Source organism: Stigmatopora nigra, chromosome 1 (assembly GCF_051989575.1).
Source record: "Stigmatopora nigra isolate UIUO_SnigA chromosome 1, RoL_Snig_1.1, whole genome shotgun sequence".
NCBI lineage: Eukaryota > Metazoa > Chordata > Actinopteri > Syngnathiformes > Syngnathidae > Stigmatopora > Stigmatopora nigra.
In genome coordinates this window covers 18,356,189-18,372,174 of record NC_135508.1, presented here as the reverse complement: position 1 = coordinate 18,372,174, position 15,986 = coordinate 18,356,189, and the positions used below count along the sequence as shown (strand labels likewise).

Sequence of the window (15,986 nt, the reverse complement as noted above, 5' to 3'; positions counted from 1 at the left end):
AACATTCAACATGTAAATATTAACAGGAAAAAACTACAATTTTCATTAAAATACAAAAACAATAAGTATCGGTGGACAAATTGCTTTTATTTTTTTTCTTATTTTATGTTTTGATTTGGTAAATGGCCAAATTTACTGCAATGTCATGTTCATAACAAAGGCAATCTTACAGAGCAGAAAAAATGACTTGCTTTAAGATGATGCACTGACATTTTAAACCTGTACGTTATTAAAGCGGTTGTGGTTGAGTTCGCTATCACAATATTAGAAGGGATGTATTTACACTTTCGTAAGAAGAAAAAGGTCCTGCTCAATTCTTTACCCACACTAAAGTCTCCTGTATCGCGGAAAGTTAAGCCCAAGTTTATTCATACCCTGGTCCAATTTTGAAATAAAGTGCTTTTATTCATTGTTAACCAGCTGTAAAATTGTTGTATTTATATTTATGATAGATTTCAGTATGCAGAATTAATAAAAATTACAGTTAATTTATTAAGGGCCATTAGTCAAAATGTAAAAATACCAAATATGAATTCAAAAATGATACTTCTAACACAGCATCTCACGGTTATCAAGTCACTTTTAATCAAAATGTTGTCAGGATATGAATAGTTTATGGACTGACATGTAACAATGTGATGTAATGTCATAATACATTCTCTGCATGTAGTGTAAATAAATATTTGCCATTATACCAGCCAGATCACCATATACTTTCTTTCACCAGGCTGCAATATTCAACTGCATTAATGAGCATTTGCTATAAACTTACAACACTCCAGTCCTGAATTTTCAAGGTATTCCTCCTCCAACTAAATGTTTGGTGTGACATTGTAGAAAGAGACAAGGACAAGATACAAAAAAAAAACATCACGAAGTTCATGACAACAAAGACCAAAAAATAAAAAATAAAAACTACAATACCTTCTCCAATCATAACATTACATTTGATGATCGCGTCAGGACATCAATCTGGTGCTCTATGCAAAAACCAGCAGGCACAGGAACTTGTAAGGACCAAGAGCTATAATACTGTAATATGGCTAAATAGATCAACGCAGATGCAAATATATACACCAGATGCTACGCGGCATTTTATAGCAAGTTCCTCTTATGAGCATTCAGTGTTAGTTAGGGTATGAAACCTGGCTTTAGTTCTCTCGGTCAAAATATCTATGAACTAATGATCATATTTGAATCAACAACACTATACAAATACACAATTAGTGTATATATATTGTGTTGAATATGTGATTAGATTGTAAAAAAATGCTCTTTAACGTAAGAAAATACGCTGGCACTTACCTTGTGTGAAATCATAGGGGGAGGGGGGTAAAACTGATGAATTACAATGTTGCGGCACAGCAGCTGTGTCACCCACCACACTTCACGTTCAGTCTACAGCTGTTTCCTTCGTCCATTTCTACTGCACAACATTCTTTTATTCAAACTTTTTGGAAATGTTTTGAAGCAAGAAGAAAAGAAGACAGATGAAAGTTAATCATTTCACATTATACACTACACAGATGAAGAAGGACCATGGAAAGTAATAGGATTTCTCCAGGTCAGCATTGGTCGGATTTTGCGTCACATTGTCCACTGCTTTGGACATGCCTTTGGTCAAAATAGTCTAGTCCGTCAGATGATACTATCTGAACTGTCGATACATTGATTGCGTCTTAGTCGTCAAACTATACTCATCGGGGAACAGGAGTGTACGGGCACCTATGTGTTGACATGTTTTGGTCTGGCGGTTCTCCATGAATGCACGGAGGTTAATCAAGGATGGTGACTTGGTTGGGCAGGCCATTGGTGGGGTTATGCAGGGAGTTATCCAGCACCTGTGCTCCTCCGCCGGGCCGGCTAAGCTGGCTGGCCAATGACTCATCCAGGTTGACTTCGGTGGTCAGTACGCTGCTGCCGTTGAAATCTAAGTTGTCCTCGCTGCACAGCTTGCTCTCTTCGCATAAGGACGGTTGGCTGGCAGTACGCTTCTCCTCCAGGTCGCTGCAAGAAGGAGTAGATCAACGAGGGCTTAGGTAGAGCAGAAACCTTTCTCTGAGTGCAAGCCACGTGCAAGGTGTTATATTGTCATGGGAAAAAGTTCAGCTAGGCCAGCATAATACCGCAGCAATGCAGTTTAAAAAAAAAACAACAACATGGCATACCTTTCTAGAGATCTGCAAATCAGTAGCAGGCAATGGGGAAAAGAAAAGACAATAAGGGAAGCAGTAAAGTTCAAGGAAGCTCAAAAGTGCAGAAGGAATTGGGATGGGAACAATGGAGTCCAGGTCAAAACAAAATGTGACCAACCTGTATTCTCCAAAGGTCTCGTCCTTCATCGGCCGGGCCTCTGAGTCCATCGGGCCTTCCTCTTTGTCTTTCACTAAAGAAGGGAGAAATAGTTTGATTTCAACATCATATTGATGTTCTCCTTTCAAGATTTCTATTTGGAAAGCAGTGGTCAGTGTTGTTGTTCTCAAGACCTCACTCACTATTCGAGCTCAAGACCGGTCTTGAGAGTTACAACACTATTATTCGGGCTTTCACTACTTTGCAAAAGGAAAAACTGTACTTCAATATAGGAAGAAATCTCGAACAAAACCAAGGTAATGCAGGGCAGGATTCTGTCTATACTGCATATGCAGAGAGTGAGTGCCACGGAGGAAATAAAACAGGAATTAACGCCAAATGTAGGCCATGCAATTCCTCAGATGGGACCTTCCCGACTTAATAATTTGGAAGTGTTGTTCTTTCCAATTTTGCTACCCATCGAAAATTGCCACATTACAGTTCTGCGCAAGTGCGCTTACATCATTTGTGTACACCCATCATTTGTTTGATCCCTTTGTCAAAAAGATGTCAAATATTGCTGACTAGAGCAGTCAACACGACTTTATTGATATCGCAACTGAAACATCAAAATATGTGTCCACCAAAAAGTAACGATTATAAAGACGTCCACAATCAGAAAAAGCTTCAGTATACGTACTATAAATATGTCAACAAAGTAAAATGTGACCGCCAAAGCAGACAATATTCCTGTATTAGGGGGCCCGACGGATGAATGTTTGCTCATTAGCCTCAAAGCTTTAGGATCGAGGGTTTGATTCCAGGTCGGGCCTCACTGTTCCGAGTTTGTATGTTCTCCCTGGGCTTGCATGGGTTTTCTCCTGGTAGTTTGGTTTTCTCCCACATCACAAAACATTCATATAGGCTGGTTGAACACTAAATTGCCCTTATGTATGAGTTTGAGTGTGAATGGTTGTCCCTCTCCTTGTGCCCTGTGATTGGCTGGCCACCAATTCAGGGTGCCCCCCCCCCCACACACACACACACCTAGAGACGTAAGACAGTTAGGATAGTCTCAAGCACCTTTCGCGACCCTCCTGAGGATATACGGTACAGAAAATGAATGTATGAATAGGGAATATCAACACTTGCCTGAATACTTCCCCCCTTTGTTCCTCCGAACAAAGCAGAGGATGAGAAGAATGAGCAGCAACAGCACGATGGCGCTCACAAGGCCAATGAACCAGCCCTGGGTCGCAATGCTGGGCTGCACCTCAGTCACTCCTTAAAATTAGATGAATGTTTGTTATACACCAAATGGCAGGGGGTTATTTTTAAAAGAAGAGACATCAGACATGTGATTTCTGTCAAGTTGGCAGCTCCCCGGGGACTGAAAATACACTTAGAAAATCATCCCATGACAGTTAAAAGCACTTCAATAGTGGCGCAGGGAACTACAAGGGGTTCGCAATTGGAACCGTTTCATATGTAATCATAGGAAACACTGGACAAGATGAAATAAGCCAGTGTACAGCAGTACCTGTTCCCAATGTGTCAATTTCAGTCTGAAAAAAGGTGACGTTGCTGTGGATGAAGTGCAGATGGTAATGAGAACCAGGTCTCAGGCCCTGGAGCTGGTAGAAGGAGCGAGATGAGTCCACTTTCTCCGTATTTTTCCATTTATTAGCACCTGAATGAAAATATCATACCTTAAGATTCACTTTTATAAGGATATTATTTTAATATCCAATGATGATATAGGGAAGATTAGACTGTACCATTCTTTTTGAGGTATTGGATCAGAAATTGAACATTTCTATGCCTCTTCATGGAAACCCAACTTATATTTGCAAAATTCTCTCCAGGAGATACACTAATGTTGACAGGAGGTGCTGAAAAACAAGACATAGAGAGAATCACAATTGGTAGTCACTGATGCTGAATGAAGCATGTACGGCCTTAAGGGGCATAAGAGGCTGCATACTTCCATCCAAAGTGGTGGCCCCTTCCCTCACAATGGGTGCTCCCTCTCCAGCAGCAGTGCGCCCCCTGAGGTAGAAACGGTAGTGGCTATGACGATCCAAGCCCTTCAGGGTGAAGTGGCTGCTTGTAGGATCATCTATCTCCTCCACTTGCATAGGACTGTCATCACTCTCTACAACTGAATGTGGACAAGAAAGACATCCATTAGGAACAACGTCTTTGAGCATTGTCAAATCAGTGGAAGTGGCCCTTAATCATTCATTTGGATAATAAGGATGTTGACTTGGTTGGGCAGGCCATCAGCGACTTTTTAAGTCAACTTATCTCAAATGGGTCCAGAACCAAATCCAGGATGATATAAGGAATTGAATTCTGCTCACTTTGTTGGTACTGCAAGCGGTATCCAATAAGAATCCCATTGGGCTGGCTTGGTGGTTTCCAACGGAGTGTCATTTCCGTCTCAGATGGGCTGTCTAGCGCCAGGGATGTTGGCGGATGAGGAACTAGTCAAAGAATGGAGATGGTTAAATGAGCTGTGATAGTGCACTTATTTTACTGCAACACCTCACAATCAATGCCAATGGTGGTTGTAGATGCCAAATATTTAGGGATGATCACGAGGCCTCACCTCCTTCCTCAGTCTCAAAAGGCAGCATCTCCGAATGCGGTCCATCTCCTTTGCTGTTGAACACGCTGACTGTCAAGGTGTAGTGGGAGTATGGTTGGAGATCACCAATCACTTTCCTCTGCTCTTTGGCTCCAGTTTCCACTACTACAGTGATCTTCGGTGCCCTGGCCTTCCGAGCTACATGGTGACCCCGTGGGCCAAACCTTGTCAGATGAAGCTGAAGCCAAAAATGTACACATATATATTTATATGTTTAGAACATACATTATTCATTTTTTTTAAATGACACAACTAAATAGATTGCATCTTTACCCTGTAGCCGAGCAAGTGTCCTCTGACTGTCTCTTTGTCTATTGGAGACCAAGTCACCTTGATGGCAGTGCTATTCAATATGTCCATGCCCACATTCATGGGAGCCTCAAGTGGAACTAATTGCACAAGAAAAAATATTAGGGGTGCAAAATGCGCACCAATAATGTCCGGTCAAGCAATCACTATGAGAAACGTCTTATCTTACAATTTTCGCCAGAATAGCCAATTACAGGATCCGGCTCAGGTCCATCCCCATAGTCATTGACAGCTTGCACTTTGATCTCGAAAGGAGCAAAGTTACCAATCTTAGTAACTACTAATGGTGGTGCTGTCGTGTTGTTGGGGTGCCATTCAGGCCCGCTGCCAACCGCACGCCTCCACAGGACACGATACTTGAAACCAGGTCCATTATAGTTTCGTTTGTCCATTTCCTAACATAAGAAGCACACGCAACGATGAAGGATAAAACCTTTAAGGAAAATAGTTGAGGCGGCTTTATGGAGTTGCACATCAAGTACCTCCCAGTTAATGACGAGTGTATCTGGGTCAGCAGATTCACTTCTGACATCTTCAGGGTTCCTGTCTGGTACTGTGGTCATAATGAGATGTTATAGCATAGTAGTAGGAATAAGCAGCCATAAACACTAGAAATGAATCGAACCTTCAGGAGTTGTGCTGTGGATTTCAGTCGGCTTGCTCGGAGCACTCTTGCCCACCCCATTGATGGCAATGACACGGAAACGGTACGACATGTAGGGCCAGAGAGAGAGACTGGCACGGTTGTCATTCCCCGACACTTTGCTCAATTCTTCCCAACCTTGCTCATTTGAGACCTGATCCTCAAACTCGATCACATATGCTGCAGCGATTCACATAATTGAAAGCAAAGGAGATTTTAATGCAACGTCTTTGAAACATCCAGAATCTACTAAATGTGTGTTAATACTAACCAATGACAGGGCTATTGTGTTCATCTCCAGGAGTCCAACTGAGGGTGATTGCACGCTTCTTGGGATGGGTCAGCTGCAGTAGAGTAGGAGGGTCTGGACGATCTGTGAACAATAAAGTATACTTTATATCGCCATAATAGGCACCTATTAGGATTCATTTTACATGATTAATGTACGTGAGCATTTGCAGACAGCATTTAATTATTTATTATTTATTATATATATATATATATATATATATATATATATATATATATATATATATATATATATATATATATATATATATATATATATATATATATATATATATATATATATATATATATATATATATATATATATATATATATATATATATATATATATATATATATATATATATATATATATATATATATATATATATATATATATATATATATATATATATATATATATATATATATATATATATATATATTATTATTAATTATTTATTGTTTATCGGACCCGAGGCTCACCATGGAGAGTGAGTGTGGCACTTGCTTCGGCCATGTCCAGATTAGTGATAACCTGACACATGTAGTTTCCTTCATCTTTAGGTTCTGTATTAGATATAATCAAGTCCGGTCCTTTGAACGTATATCTACAAGAAAAAAAGTAGGGAATGAGTATATCATTTAAAGATTGGTGGATGGATGGATGGATACACAGTCATGTCTAACTTCATATCGTTGTCAGATTCAAAGAGCTTCTGGTTGTTCTTTCTCCATTGAATCAGTGGCGAAGCAAGTTTGGGGTCCACTTGAAAAAGACAAGTGAAAATGGCCGTTTGTCCAGGCTGCACCTTCAAATTCTGTGGAGGTGACTGAATCACTGTTCTATCTGCAGGAAAAAATATATATAAGGAGACATTGAAGCATTCTACCTGCCTGAGTGTTTGTATGTATGCCTGTGTGCCACTCACTGAGGACTTCCAGTTCTGCATTAATGGACAGGTTGGTGTTCTGCACAGAGCACGTGTAGAAGCCTTCATCATCATGTGTGACATTGAAGATTTGCAGACCACCGGTGGTAAGAGGGTTAATTCTGGAATCAGCCAGAAGGAACGACTCCCTGCCACTCTTCCTGCAAAAAAACATCGGAAATATGACATAGTGGTGGTTAGATAAACCAAGTAGTACAGTTTTGGGCTTCATCATTTTTCTACCAACTTGATCAATATATCATGAAAAAACAGTCTGAACCACAACTTTGATACTTCCAGACTTTGCAAATGAATTTGTATGTTATAAATGGCGACATGCTACTTTTCCAATATCAATCAAAGAATCTTCAGAGGCCTGTTACCCTAATGAGGATAAAGCGGTTCAGAAAATGAGATGAGAAATGGAAATCTTCAGAGGAGGGTCAACAATAATCTCACTCCAGATTCAACAGTGGCTGCTAATGAAATGCACTGTGCACTATCAAATTATTCAATCAAATGACAATAAATATAAAAAAAATGAATGTATAATTGGTCGCGCAAGTGTCTCACCATGTGATTTTTGGCTTAGGAGACCCAAAGTTGTCACACTCCAGTAAAACCTTTTGGCCTTCAGTAACTGTGTAAATGTTGCCATCCTCAGTCAAGATCTGCGGTGGCAGCTCTGGAAAAAACAATGGAAGAGGAACACTGTCACAAATCATGCAAATGATTGATTTTGGAAAAATCTAACATTCCAATACTTTAGGAAAAGTTGTTTTTGTTTTGGTTTGTTTCATGAGTACCATAGATATCTGTAATTCAACTTGAAAACAAAGTTTGAGCACTTAAGCCAAGTGTGCTATATTTAAGTAGTATACAGTATAATTGAGAACTCTCACCAATAACATAAACATTAGTGTTTGACAGGATGTCTCCATGCTTGTTGGAGGCCTTGCACTGGTAGATAGCCGTGTCTCCAAAATTGACATCCGTTAGTTTAAGAGAGCCGCTAGGCGTCAGAGTCCGTCTGGCATCTCTGTCGGTCGCTGTTAAAAAAAAAAATGAAAACAAAATAAAATGCATGGTAACTACGCACACGGTTCTCTATGTGTATTTATTTTTGTACTTTACATGAGAGGGGGGTCCCGTTAATAGTCCATGTGATGGTTGGAGAGGGGATGCCCTCCGCCTGGCAGTCGAGTTTGACATTTTCACCGGGAGCATACAATCTACTGACTGGTTCTTTGGTCCAATAGGGAGAAGCTGGAATAACAAGGTCATATAAAAATGACAAAATAAACCATGTAATTGTTTTTATACTTCACAGAATGAATAGAATAAATATAATCGAAACATTGTGGAGCTAATTGTGTTCAAATGCGCGCTAAGAATTGGGGGGTGATTTTGGCATACCTTCCACCACCACAGTGTAGGTGTGTGCGCTCTTTCCTTGGGAATTCTCAGCGAGACACTGATACTCGCCAGCATCACTCTCGGAGATATTTGTAAAGCGCAGACGACGGTCGTATTTCTCTTTGGCAATCCGCAACTCGGACATCTCGCCATCCTTCCGAAGCCAGATTACTTTGGGCGTTGGACTGAGCATGGAGGAGTGATGATAAAAAAAGTGAGAGGAAGTTGAGGGAGATGCAAGAGGCAAAAGTGGTGGGAGGGAGAGAGAAAGTTCATAAGTTTATAAAGTTATAATAGTAATAAAGTTAATGTATGTTGGTAAGATGAAAGTCAAGAAGCTCGGTTTGATTAGGTATGTTTCCAAGCTTTATGTATTGAACTCAAGCATTTACACTACAATATACGTATGCACACACTTAGACACTCACTAGCCTTGGACGATGCACTCAAGCTCTAGCGTCTGGCCCCTGAGTGCATGGTAAGTGCTGACACTTCCAGTAGGTCTCATCATGTGAGGCCGCCTGTTCCGTAGCACCGAGTTAGCTGAAGCACAAACATTCACATGCAAAAGATTGAATGGGTCCGTCTCTAAGCATCGTCGACTCTGGAAAAGATCTTGTGTTAACATATGCAGCCATTTCTGACATTTTCTTTGGCAGTGTTCCTTACCGCCGAGGCTGAGGACAGGTGGATGCATCGCCTCCAATCCCAATTACCTCTGCTAGGTTGTATTTAGTAATAACATCAAAGACTTGATCAACATTACAAAATTATGGTCTGGCAATGATATCTTGGGATTAAAGTTTTGCGACTCTTTTGCATTTAACTCAATGTTTAAAAGATTTAGAACTTAATGCGCGTGGGTCTATTTAGTCCATAAACCTTTAGAGGGCAAGTCACTATTTTTGGTCATTAAATTAAAAAAAGATATATCTCTTAAAGACCTGGCATCCACATAGGCAAACATTCCATTTTGAGTCATGTAGGCCACAAAATTAATATTTGGTGTACAAGTGTGGCTTGATAGGATTAACTGTCATTCATTAAATTTGGTCGCTTTTCCAGCAAAGTTGATTTAACATTGGGTTCAGGTTCAGTCACTTTTTAGGTAAAATAAAACATGTAGGTTCCATAAGGACACTGACAGGAGTTTAGGATAATGTGACACAAAGCTAGTTGATTATTTAATTAAGGTTTGTTTGTTTCTATTTTGTATACCTAAAAATTTGCTTAAAATAATTGCAATGTATTGGGCAGCAAAAGACAAAAAGATGTCCTTTTGAAGCAATTTTGCAGTGGAGGAAAATTGTACACCATTCATCTAACCTTCCAAAATATATATATAAAAGGCAGCTATTTGTCCAGTCTCCCCTAGTTAGATTGGATTAATGGACAAAGAAGATTGATTTCATGCAGGCTTGAGTGGGCCTCAAGGAAAAACTTACAGGGGGTCACAGTCAGAATGACAGGCTCCTTTGCCAGAATGGTGCGAGTTGCCAAAAACTGGACATTGCAAGTGTAGTCATTCCTACTGTCTGTAGTTTTCAGGTGGGCAAAGTACAGGTTACCATCCTTGCCCAGCATCACCCTTTCACTCTGGTTAATATGGTGAAGCTCTGTAAGAAGAGATGTGACAGCAATCAAATTATTTATGGCAGAAATAGACATGGCAAATTTTCAGAGACAAGATTCGAAATTAGGGACCTGATAATTTATGATGAATTATCATGGAGATAAATTTCAAATGTTAGTATACTCACTCCAGTCCATCCAGTGAATGATGGGCTCCATGGAGCTCTCTGGGGGGTTGCATTTCAAAACAATACTGCTCCCTTCTTCTGATTTTACATGGACTTTCTTCTCTTTTTGCTGGGTCGGCGGGGCTGAATAAGGAAATGCTTACTCATACAGATGTAAAGAAATGTCTGTGCTGTATTTACCAAGGTGGCTTGTAAACCTTGTTTTGTACATCCCCATGTTTGACTATGTCAGTAAATATATAAAGTATATATATATATTTTTTTTTCACTTGAGGAAAATACTTTTAACTCAAAAAACTCAGTAGTTCCACCACAGTATCATTTCAGCATCACCTTGGCAACAAGACCTTGACAAGGAGGGGCTGCAGAGTAAAGCAAAGCGCCTCTTTTGTCTCGAGGAAGTGGAACAATGTGATTTGTGAGTTGAACGTGCTATATTTGTTTCCTGCCTCCCCTCTGCTCATTGCGCGTAACCCCACGGGAGCCAGTGAAGAGGGCTTGGTGTGACATAAGCTCACGAGCGTTTCTGGGGGAACGGTTGTCAGGGAAACTGAGCCAAGGAGGTCGCCCTGCAGAGATCCAGTCACATAAGTGGAGGGATATACATACAAAAGTGTTCTTTGCATCACACTAGTGCAAGGGCTTGCTGGTATAAATGGAGATGAATATTATGTTCGTGTATGTCATTATGTTCTAGGTGGCAGTACCCTGTTGTTCCTATGTGAGCATTTAGGAACAAACAAGCTCTTTAGAAAGCTTCACACAGCTCTGTTATTGCCAGTAAACTCTTAATCAGCTTGCTATAGAACATTCATAGGAACATTGAAGCATCCCATCTTATTTTATGAGCTTTTTTATCCTCACTGGGGTCGTCAGGGGTGCTGGAGGGTATCCCAGCTAGCTTCAGGCCAGAGACATCCTGAATTTGAGGCCAGCCAATCACAGGGCACAGCTACACCCTATACTGAAGCATGTCGAATATAATTTAGCTTTTTATGTGTGGTAAGAATTGGAAAATGTCAATTTATAACATAAAGGGTGGGGTCTCCAATGCTGGAAATTTCATGCAAGTAACATGAAAGTTGCCTTATGTGTGGATTAGATATTTTGCACTGACTCTAGAGTGGAGTTCTAAACTGCCATGTTATTTTCTCGATTAAACTACATGATTAGGATTTAATTCCAAAATTATTCATTCGTTCATATTCCGAACCGCTTAACCTCACATGGATAACTTTTCTAATTAATATCTAATGAGTACTTATAAGTAAGCGATTTCTAGAATAATCAATCATCAAAAATTCACCATCGGTGCGAAGCGTGGCCTCATTGGAGACAGCCGTGCCGAGCTCGTTGGATGCGTAGCACACATATTTGCCCTGGTAATTTTTTAGGGAGTCCACATTGTTGCTGAGGGTGTAGAAGGCAAAGGAACCGGGTCGCTCGGTCACTTTTAGCTCTGGGTCGGTGCCCGGGTCAAACTCCTCCCCATCCTTCGTCCATCGGAAACTGGAAGAAAACAAAGTCATAAAAGAACTTTAATAACTGCATGTCTTCATGTGGCTGAATTTGAGGATGGAAATTAATTTAAGGCCCGATGGGACTTCTGACTTTATTACGTCTCATTGTAATATTTCTCCCTTTCCTGGCAAGCACTGCAGTCTTCCACTTTGAGAAGATTACTTGTCCTTTGTTCATAACAGAATTGTGACAGAGTGTTGATTTCTTCTCCTGGTGGAATAGTTATCAAGGAGACTGAATGTCACCCCGGGTACCCAGAACAGGGTGTGCCGAAAGAGAGTGACAGCGTGTGTTTTAGTCAAGGGTGAAATGATGCGAGTGACAGAAAATTGAAAGAAATGATCTTCCATACTTTCTTGGTCTGTCTTTGTGACAGGGTAAAGGGTGTAAGTTATTATTAATAGAGGGTGACATGCTAAAAGTGTTTAAGTTATAAATGATTGCATGTGTGATGTAGAACTATTTATGGGATTGGATGTTTATCAGTCTTCGATTATTGATACCTCCAGCCAAATAGCAAGAGTATGGATCGGTATTCGATTTTTTACGTCTGGGTTCATATATTTGAAACGCGGGGATCTACAGGCATTACAGTAAAAGTTGTCTTGAAGATAACAACAACTGACCTGTCTAATTATTTCCCCCTGTGTTTAAAGCAATAATTCCAAATTCAGGGTACAACATCTTAAAGTATTATGTTTAAAGGGAGTGGGAAGGTGACTGCGTATTGGCTGCGTATTGGCTGCGGATTGAACGATCACGGCCCATACATCGCAAAACAGACTGTGAATCATTCAGTTTCGCAAAACCTAGTCTGACACACCTCCTCATACGGTGCACCATGTTTACATTTGTGCTGCTAAAAAAAATAGGCGGTGTGTGTTTATGTGTGAATACAAACATGGGCGGAGGACTGCCGATGGCTTCGCAGGTCATGACCAAGTCTTCAATGCTGAAGAGGGTGACAGACTCTGGCTGTGTGATGATTACTGGAGGCCTCTTTACTGCAAAGATCAGAAACATATATGGTCACAATATACTGAAATATTAGTGAAGAACACGCTAAAATGCACATGAACTCCAAACATCTGAACATCGGTTTACTACCAGCTTCTGTCACATTACGGCTATTTTAACTATCAGTGCAATGCTATCATGATCTTAAAATATCAGTAGAAGACAAATAGGATTGATCTAGTCATCCAAAGAGCATCTTTATTACATGGCAGTACTGCATATTTGATGGATTTCATTACACATGCATTAGCTTGGACGCATACGACCCCAGAGAATGCCCCCTTCGAACCTTGCGACTAGAAGATGGAAAGAAACCAATCATTTTAAGGTTAACAGCTGCCAATAACTATCATTCAGTCAATAAGGATAAGGCAAGAGTGCAAGATAAGGAGTGCAATGTTGCCTGAGGAGGAAATTGCTTGAGAGGAGAGGAAATGGATGCCTGCATCATTCAAGTAGGATTTGAAGGAGGTATTTTAGACCAACATTGGTGTGGGGGGGCTCATCTTTACCTCCTAACACTGTCACAGTTATTGGATTAAAGCCTACAAACCCTTGTTCAAATAACTGTTTTTCATATCAAAGGAATTAAATCATTTCATTTTTCATACTGAATGTGACATACTATAACATTTATAACTAATAATAAGAAAAAGACTGAAAGGGAATTTGGGAAATTACCATTGTATCTAGAATACAGTCAAAATTTTCTCAAGTCTTGTTATCACCAGAGCCAACTTGTGGTGTAGAGGTTCACTCGCCTGACTTTGGTACGGGCAGGCGCGAGCTCAATTCCCACTGGTGGTGGTATGATTGGTAATGCGTTTTCCTCTTTGAGTGCCCTATGGCTGACTGGTGACTTATCTATGGTGAAGTCTACCTTTCACCTGAAGACAGCTGGGTTAGGCTCCAGCAACCCCCGCAACCCTTTTGAAGATGGGTGGTATGGAAGATGAATCATTATCACCACTGAACGAGACAACCTGAACTAAATTCTATGTATATTGCGGTGTTGTCTAGTTGCAGTGCAATAAAGCTCATTCAAGAACAGCTTTATTTTTATTATTTCACTTTTATAGCTGTTGGTGAAAGTGAATATTTTGAACATGGCAAATGAAATATGATAATTTGGTGCAGTGTGACAAAACTACTAATAAGAACCAATCTCAACATTAAACACTACAGTATCAAAGCAAACGTATGCAGAGTACTAACGACTTAAATTTCCCTCTTTTCAGTCAAAATCCACAAGAAAAGGGTGAAATTATCTGCTGGTTCCTCAAATAAATTTGTCTAACCTGGGTCTCTTGAAATAAGCAATATAGATAGACCTTCATTTAGTTGAAAATAAGCATAACAGGATTATTTCAAGCAATACATTCTGATATATAAACTTTCAACTGTAATTTTAATACAATTATTCGACTAGATTTAAGAAAATTAATCATTGTAAACATTTTTTCATTCAGAATTTAATTTGGCATGGTTACAAATGGGGCAAGTGTACCTATAATAGAGACTAGGTGGTGTATATAATTTAAGCAATTAGAACAGACTTTAAAAAGATGACCATTGAACAATGATGACGCAGTCACCGATGGACAGAGAAATCGACTAAAGGTTTCACGAGTGAGAATGATGGATCCCGTAAAAGCTAATAATGATAATTTGATCTAGAAGAGGCTCTTGATCAAAATAAAATTGATGCCCGGGGCTACATAGGGGAGGAGGGTGGCAATTTTGCTTCCCAATGATACTACCCATGTGACAGCATAAAAAAAACAAAAAATAAAAAGACTCAACATCACATGCTCAAACCCTAAAACAAACGCACAAACACACACATTTAATAAATGCTGGATATATTAAAATACAACACACTAATTCCTTATAGTGCATTGGAAGGAAAATAAATGCGGCAGCATAAGGAAAGTGTTTACAAGCAACTTTGCCAGCACCTGCATTATCAAAGTTTGTTCAATGTTAAAAGCACTTACGGTCACTTATGTGGTCTGATGGTGTCCACAGTTAAGGAAGCGTGAGGGAGAAAAGGTTTTAGTTATCATATACAAGAGAGAGTTCAATATGAAGAACTTAGATAGACTGCAGTTGTTTCTCATGCTCTTATGACAGAAGTGAAACAGACAATTTAGTGATAGAAACAATGAGATCAATGATGTCCACGGATATGTTTATCGGCGTTCGGTTCGATGCAGGTTTATTAAAAGCAACTTTCTGATGTTTTGTTTATCAAATCTGTTTTATTTATTTATTTGTTTTGTAGTGTGAACCTTTTGCTAAGTCACACATGGTGGTCCAGTCATTAAATGTGCAAAATGTATATTTTGGGACAGGGGTAGGGAATCTATGGCTTGGGAGCCACATGTGGCTCTTTAGATGAGTTCATCTGGCTCTTTGCTAACCTGTGAGCTAAAATATGGAAACCGCTGGTGGCAAAACTGAGATATTACATCTAAAACTGCTTTAATCATCATTTTTTTTGCACTAGACTCTTCTGGAATGCATAAGAGCATACAAATCTTTAAAAAAAAAAAAAAAATTGTTCACTTTAAAAGTGGTGAAATTACAAAAAAAAAATGAAAAGGTACTCGTTCACATGTATGTATTTTGACTTTTAAATTCGTAGTATGATCACAAGGAATAACATTGGAAAATATGAATTGTTTGTGGCTCTCTTTGTCAAAAAGGTTCCTGACGCCTGCTTTGGGATATTGGTGACCAGTTTTATCTTTTAAAGTAAAAGTCATCATTTCCCAATAACTAAGTTTTGACGTTGGATGGAAAGTAAATATGAGTGAGCAGAATGCAACCTAATTTTCCAAAATCAAGGCTTTCATGAACCCATTGTCACAGTAAGTTGACATTTACTGTCAAATCATTCTACTGCTTAAAATAATTAAGAATTGTTCACCTTTTTAAAAACAGCTATGTGCCTGCACTCGTATCTTAATTTCATGCTTGTGATTGAGATTTAGTTTTGTACTTATTAGAATTAGCACATCATCCCGTGTTACGGAACAGATCTTGAGGTTGAAATGCACAATCAATGTACGGTAGCGTAGTTAGGTGACAAAACAACAACAATCATGATAGATTAACGGTATAACGACATACTCTTATGAGGCAGTCATCCTTGT

At 39.5% G+C, this 15,986-nt stretch overlaps 1 protein-coding gene across 3 annotated transcripts in view; it reads right to left on the bottom strand.

Moving 5' to 3' along the window:
* Positions 1-66: 66 nt before the first annotated feature.
* The window catches only part of l1cama (L1 cell adhesion molecule, paralog a), a 37,641-nt gene continuing 21,721 nt past the window's right edge, over positions 67-15,986 (bottom strand). Inside the window, exons 3-29 of one of the 3 annotated variants that reach the window (XM_077716452.1) lie at positions 14,826-14,840; positions 12,713-12,815; positions 11,597-11,799; positions 10,291-10,413; positions 9,976-10,146; positions 8,959-9,073; positions 8,531-8,715; positions 8,249-8,380; positions 8,017-8,163; positions 7,688-7,799; positions 7,115-7,275; positions 6,873-7,032; positions 6,669-6,793; positions 6,166-6,267; positions 5,877-6,074; positions 5,734-5,804; positions 5,421-5,646; positions 5,216-5,331; positions 4,904-5,120; positions 4,656-4,778; positions 4,277-4,453; positions 4,071-4,184; positions 3,833-3,982; positions 3,445-3,576; positions 2,314-2,386; positions 2,169-2,180; positions 67-2,007 (exon numbers count right to left, since the gene is read on the bottom strand). In XM_077716452.1, the coding sequence (XP_077572578.1) occupies positions 1,776-2,007; positions 2,169-2,180; positions 2,314-2,386; positions 3,445-3,576; positions 3,833-3,982; positions 4,071-4,184; positions 4,277-4,453; positions 4,656-4,778; positions 4,904-5,120; positions 5,216-5,331; positions 5,421-5,646; positions 5,734-5,804; positions 5,877-6,074; positions 6,166-6,267; positions 6,669-6,793; positions 6,873-7,032; positions 7,115-7,275; positions 7,688-7,799; positions 8,017-8,163; positions 8,249-8,380; positions 8,531-8,715; positions 8,959-9,073; positions 9,976-10,146; positions 10,291-10,413; positions 11,597-11,799; positions 12,713-12,815; positions 14,826-14,840 (3,695 nt within the window). In that variant the 3' untranslated portion in view covers positions 67-1,775. The remainder of the gene's footprint in view (positions 2,008-2,168; positions 2,181-2,313; positions 2,387-3,444; positions 3,577-3,832; positions 3,983-4,070; positions 4,185-4,276; positions 4,454-4,655; positions 4,779-4,903; positions 5,121-5,215; positions 5,332-5,420; positions 5,647-5,733; positions 5,805-5,876; positions 6,075-6,165; positions 6,268-6,668; positions 6,794-6,872; positions 7,033-7,114; positions 7,276-7,687; positions 7,800-8,016; positions 8,164-8,248; positions 8,381-8,530; positions 8,716-8,958; positions 9,074-9,975; positions 10,147-10,290; positions 10,414-11,596; positions 11,800-12,712; positions 12,816-14,825; positions 14,841-15,986) is intronic. The other 2 variants (XM_077716459.1, XM_077716468.1) reach the window with 2 other exon arrangements.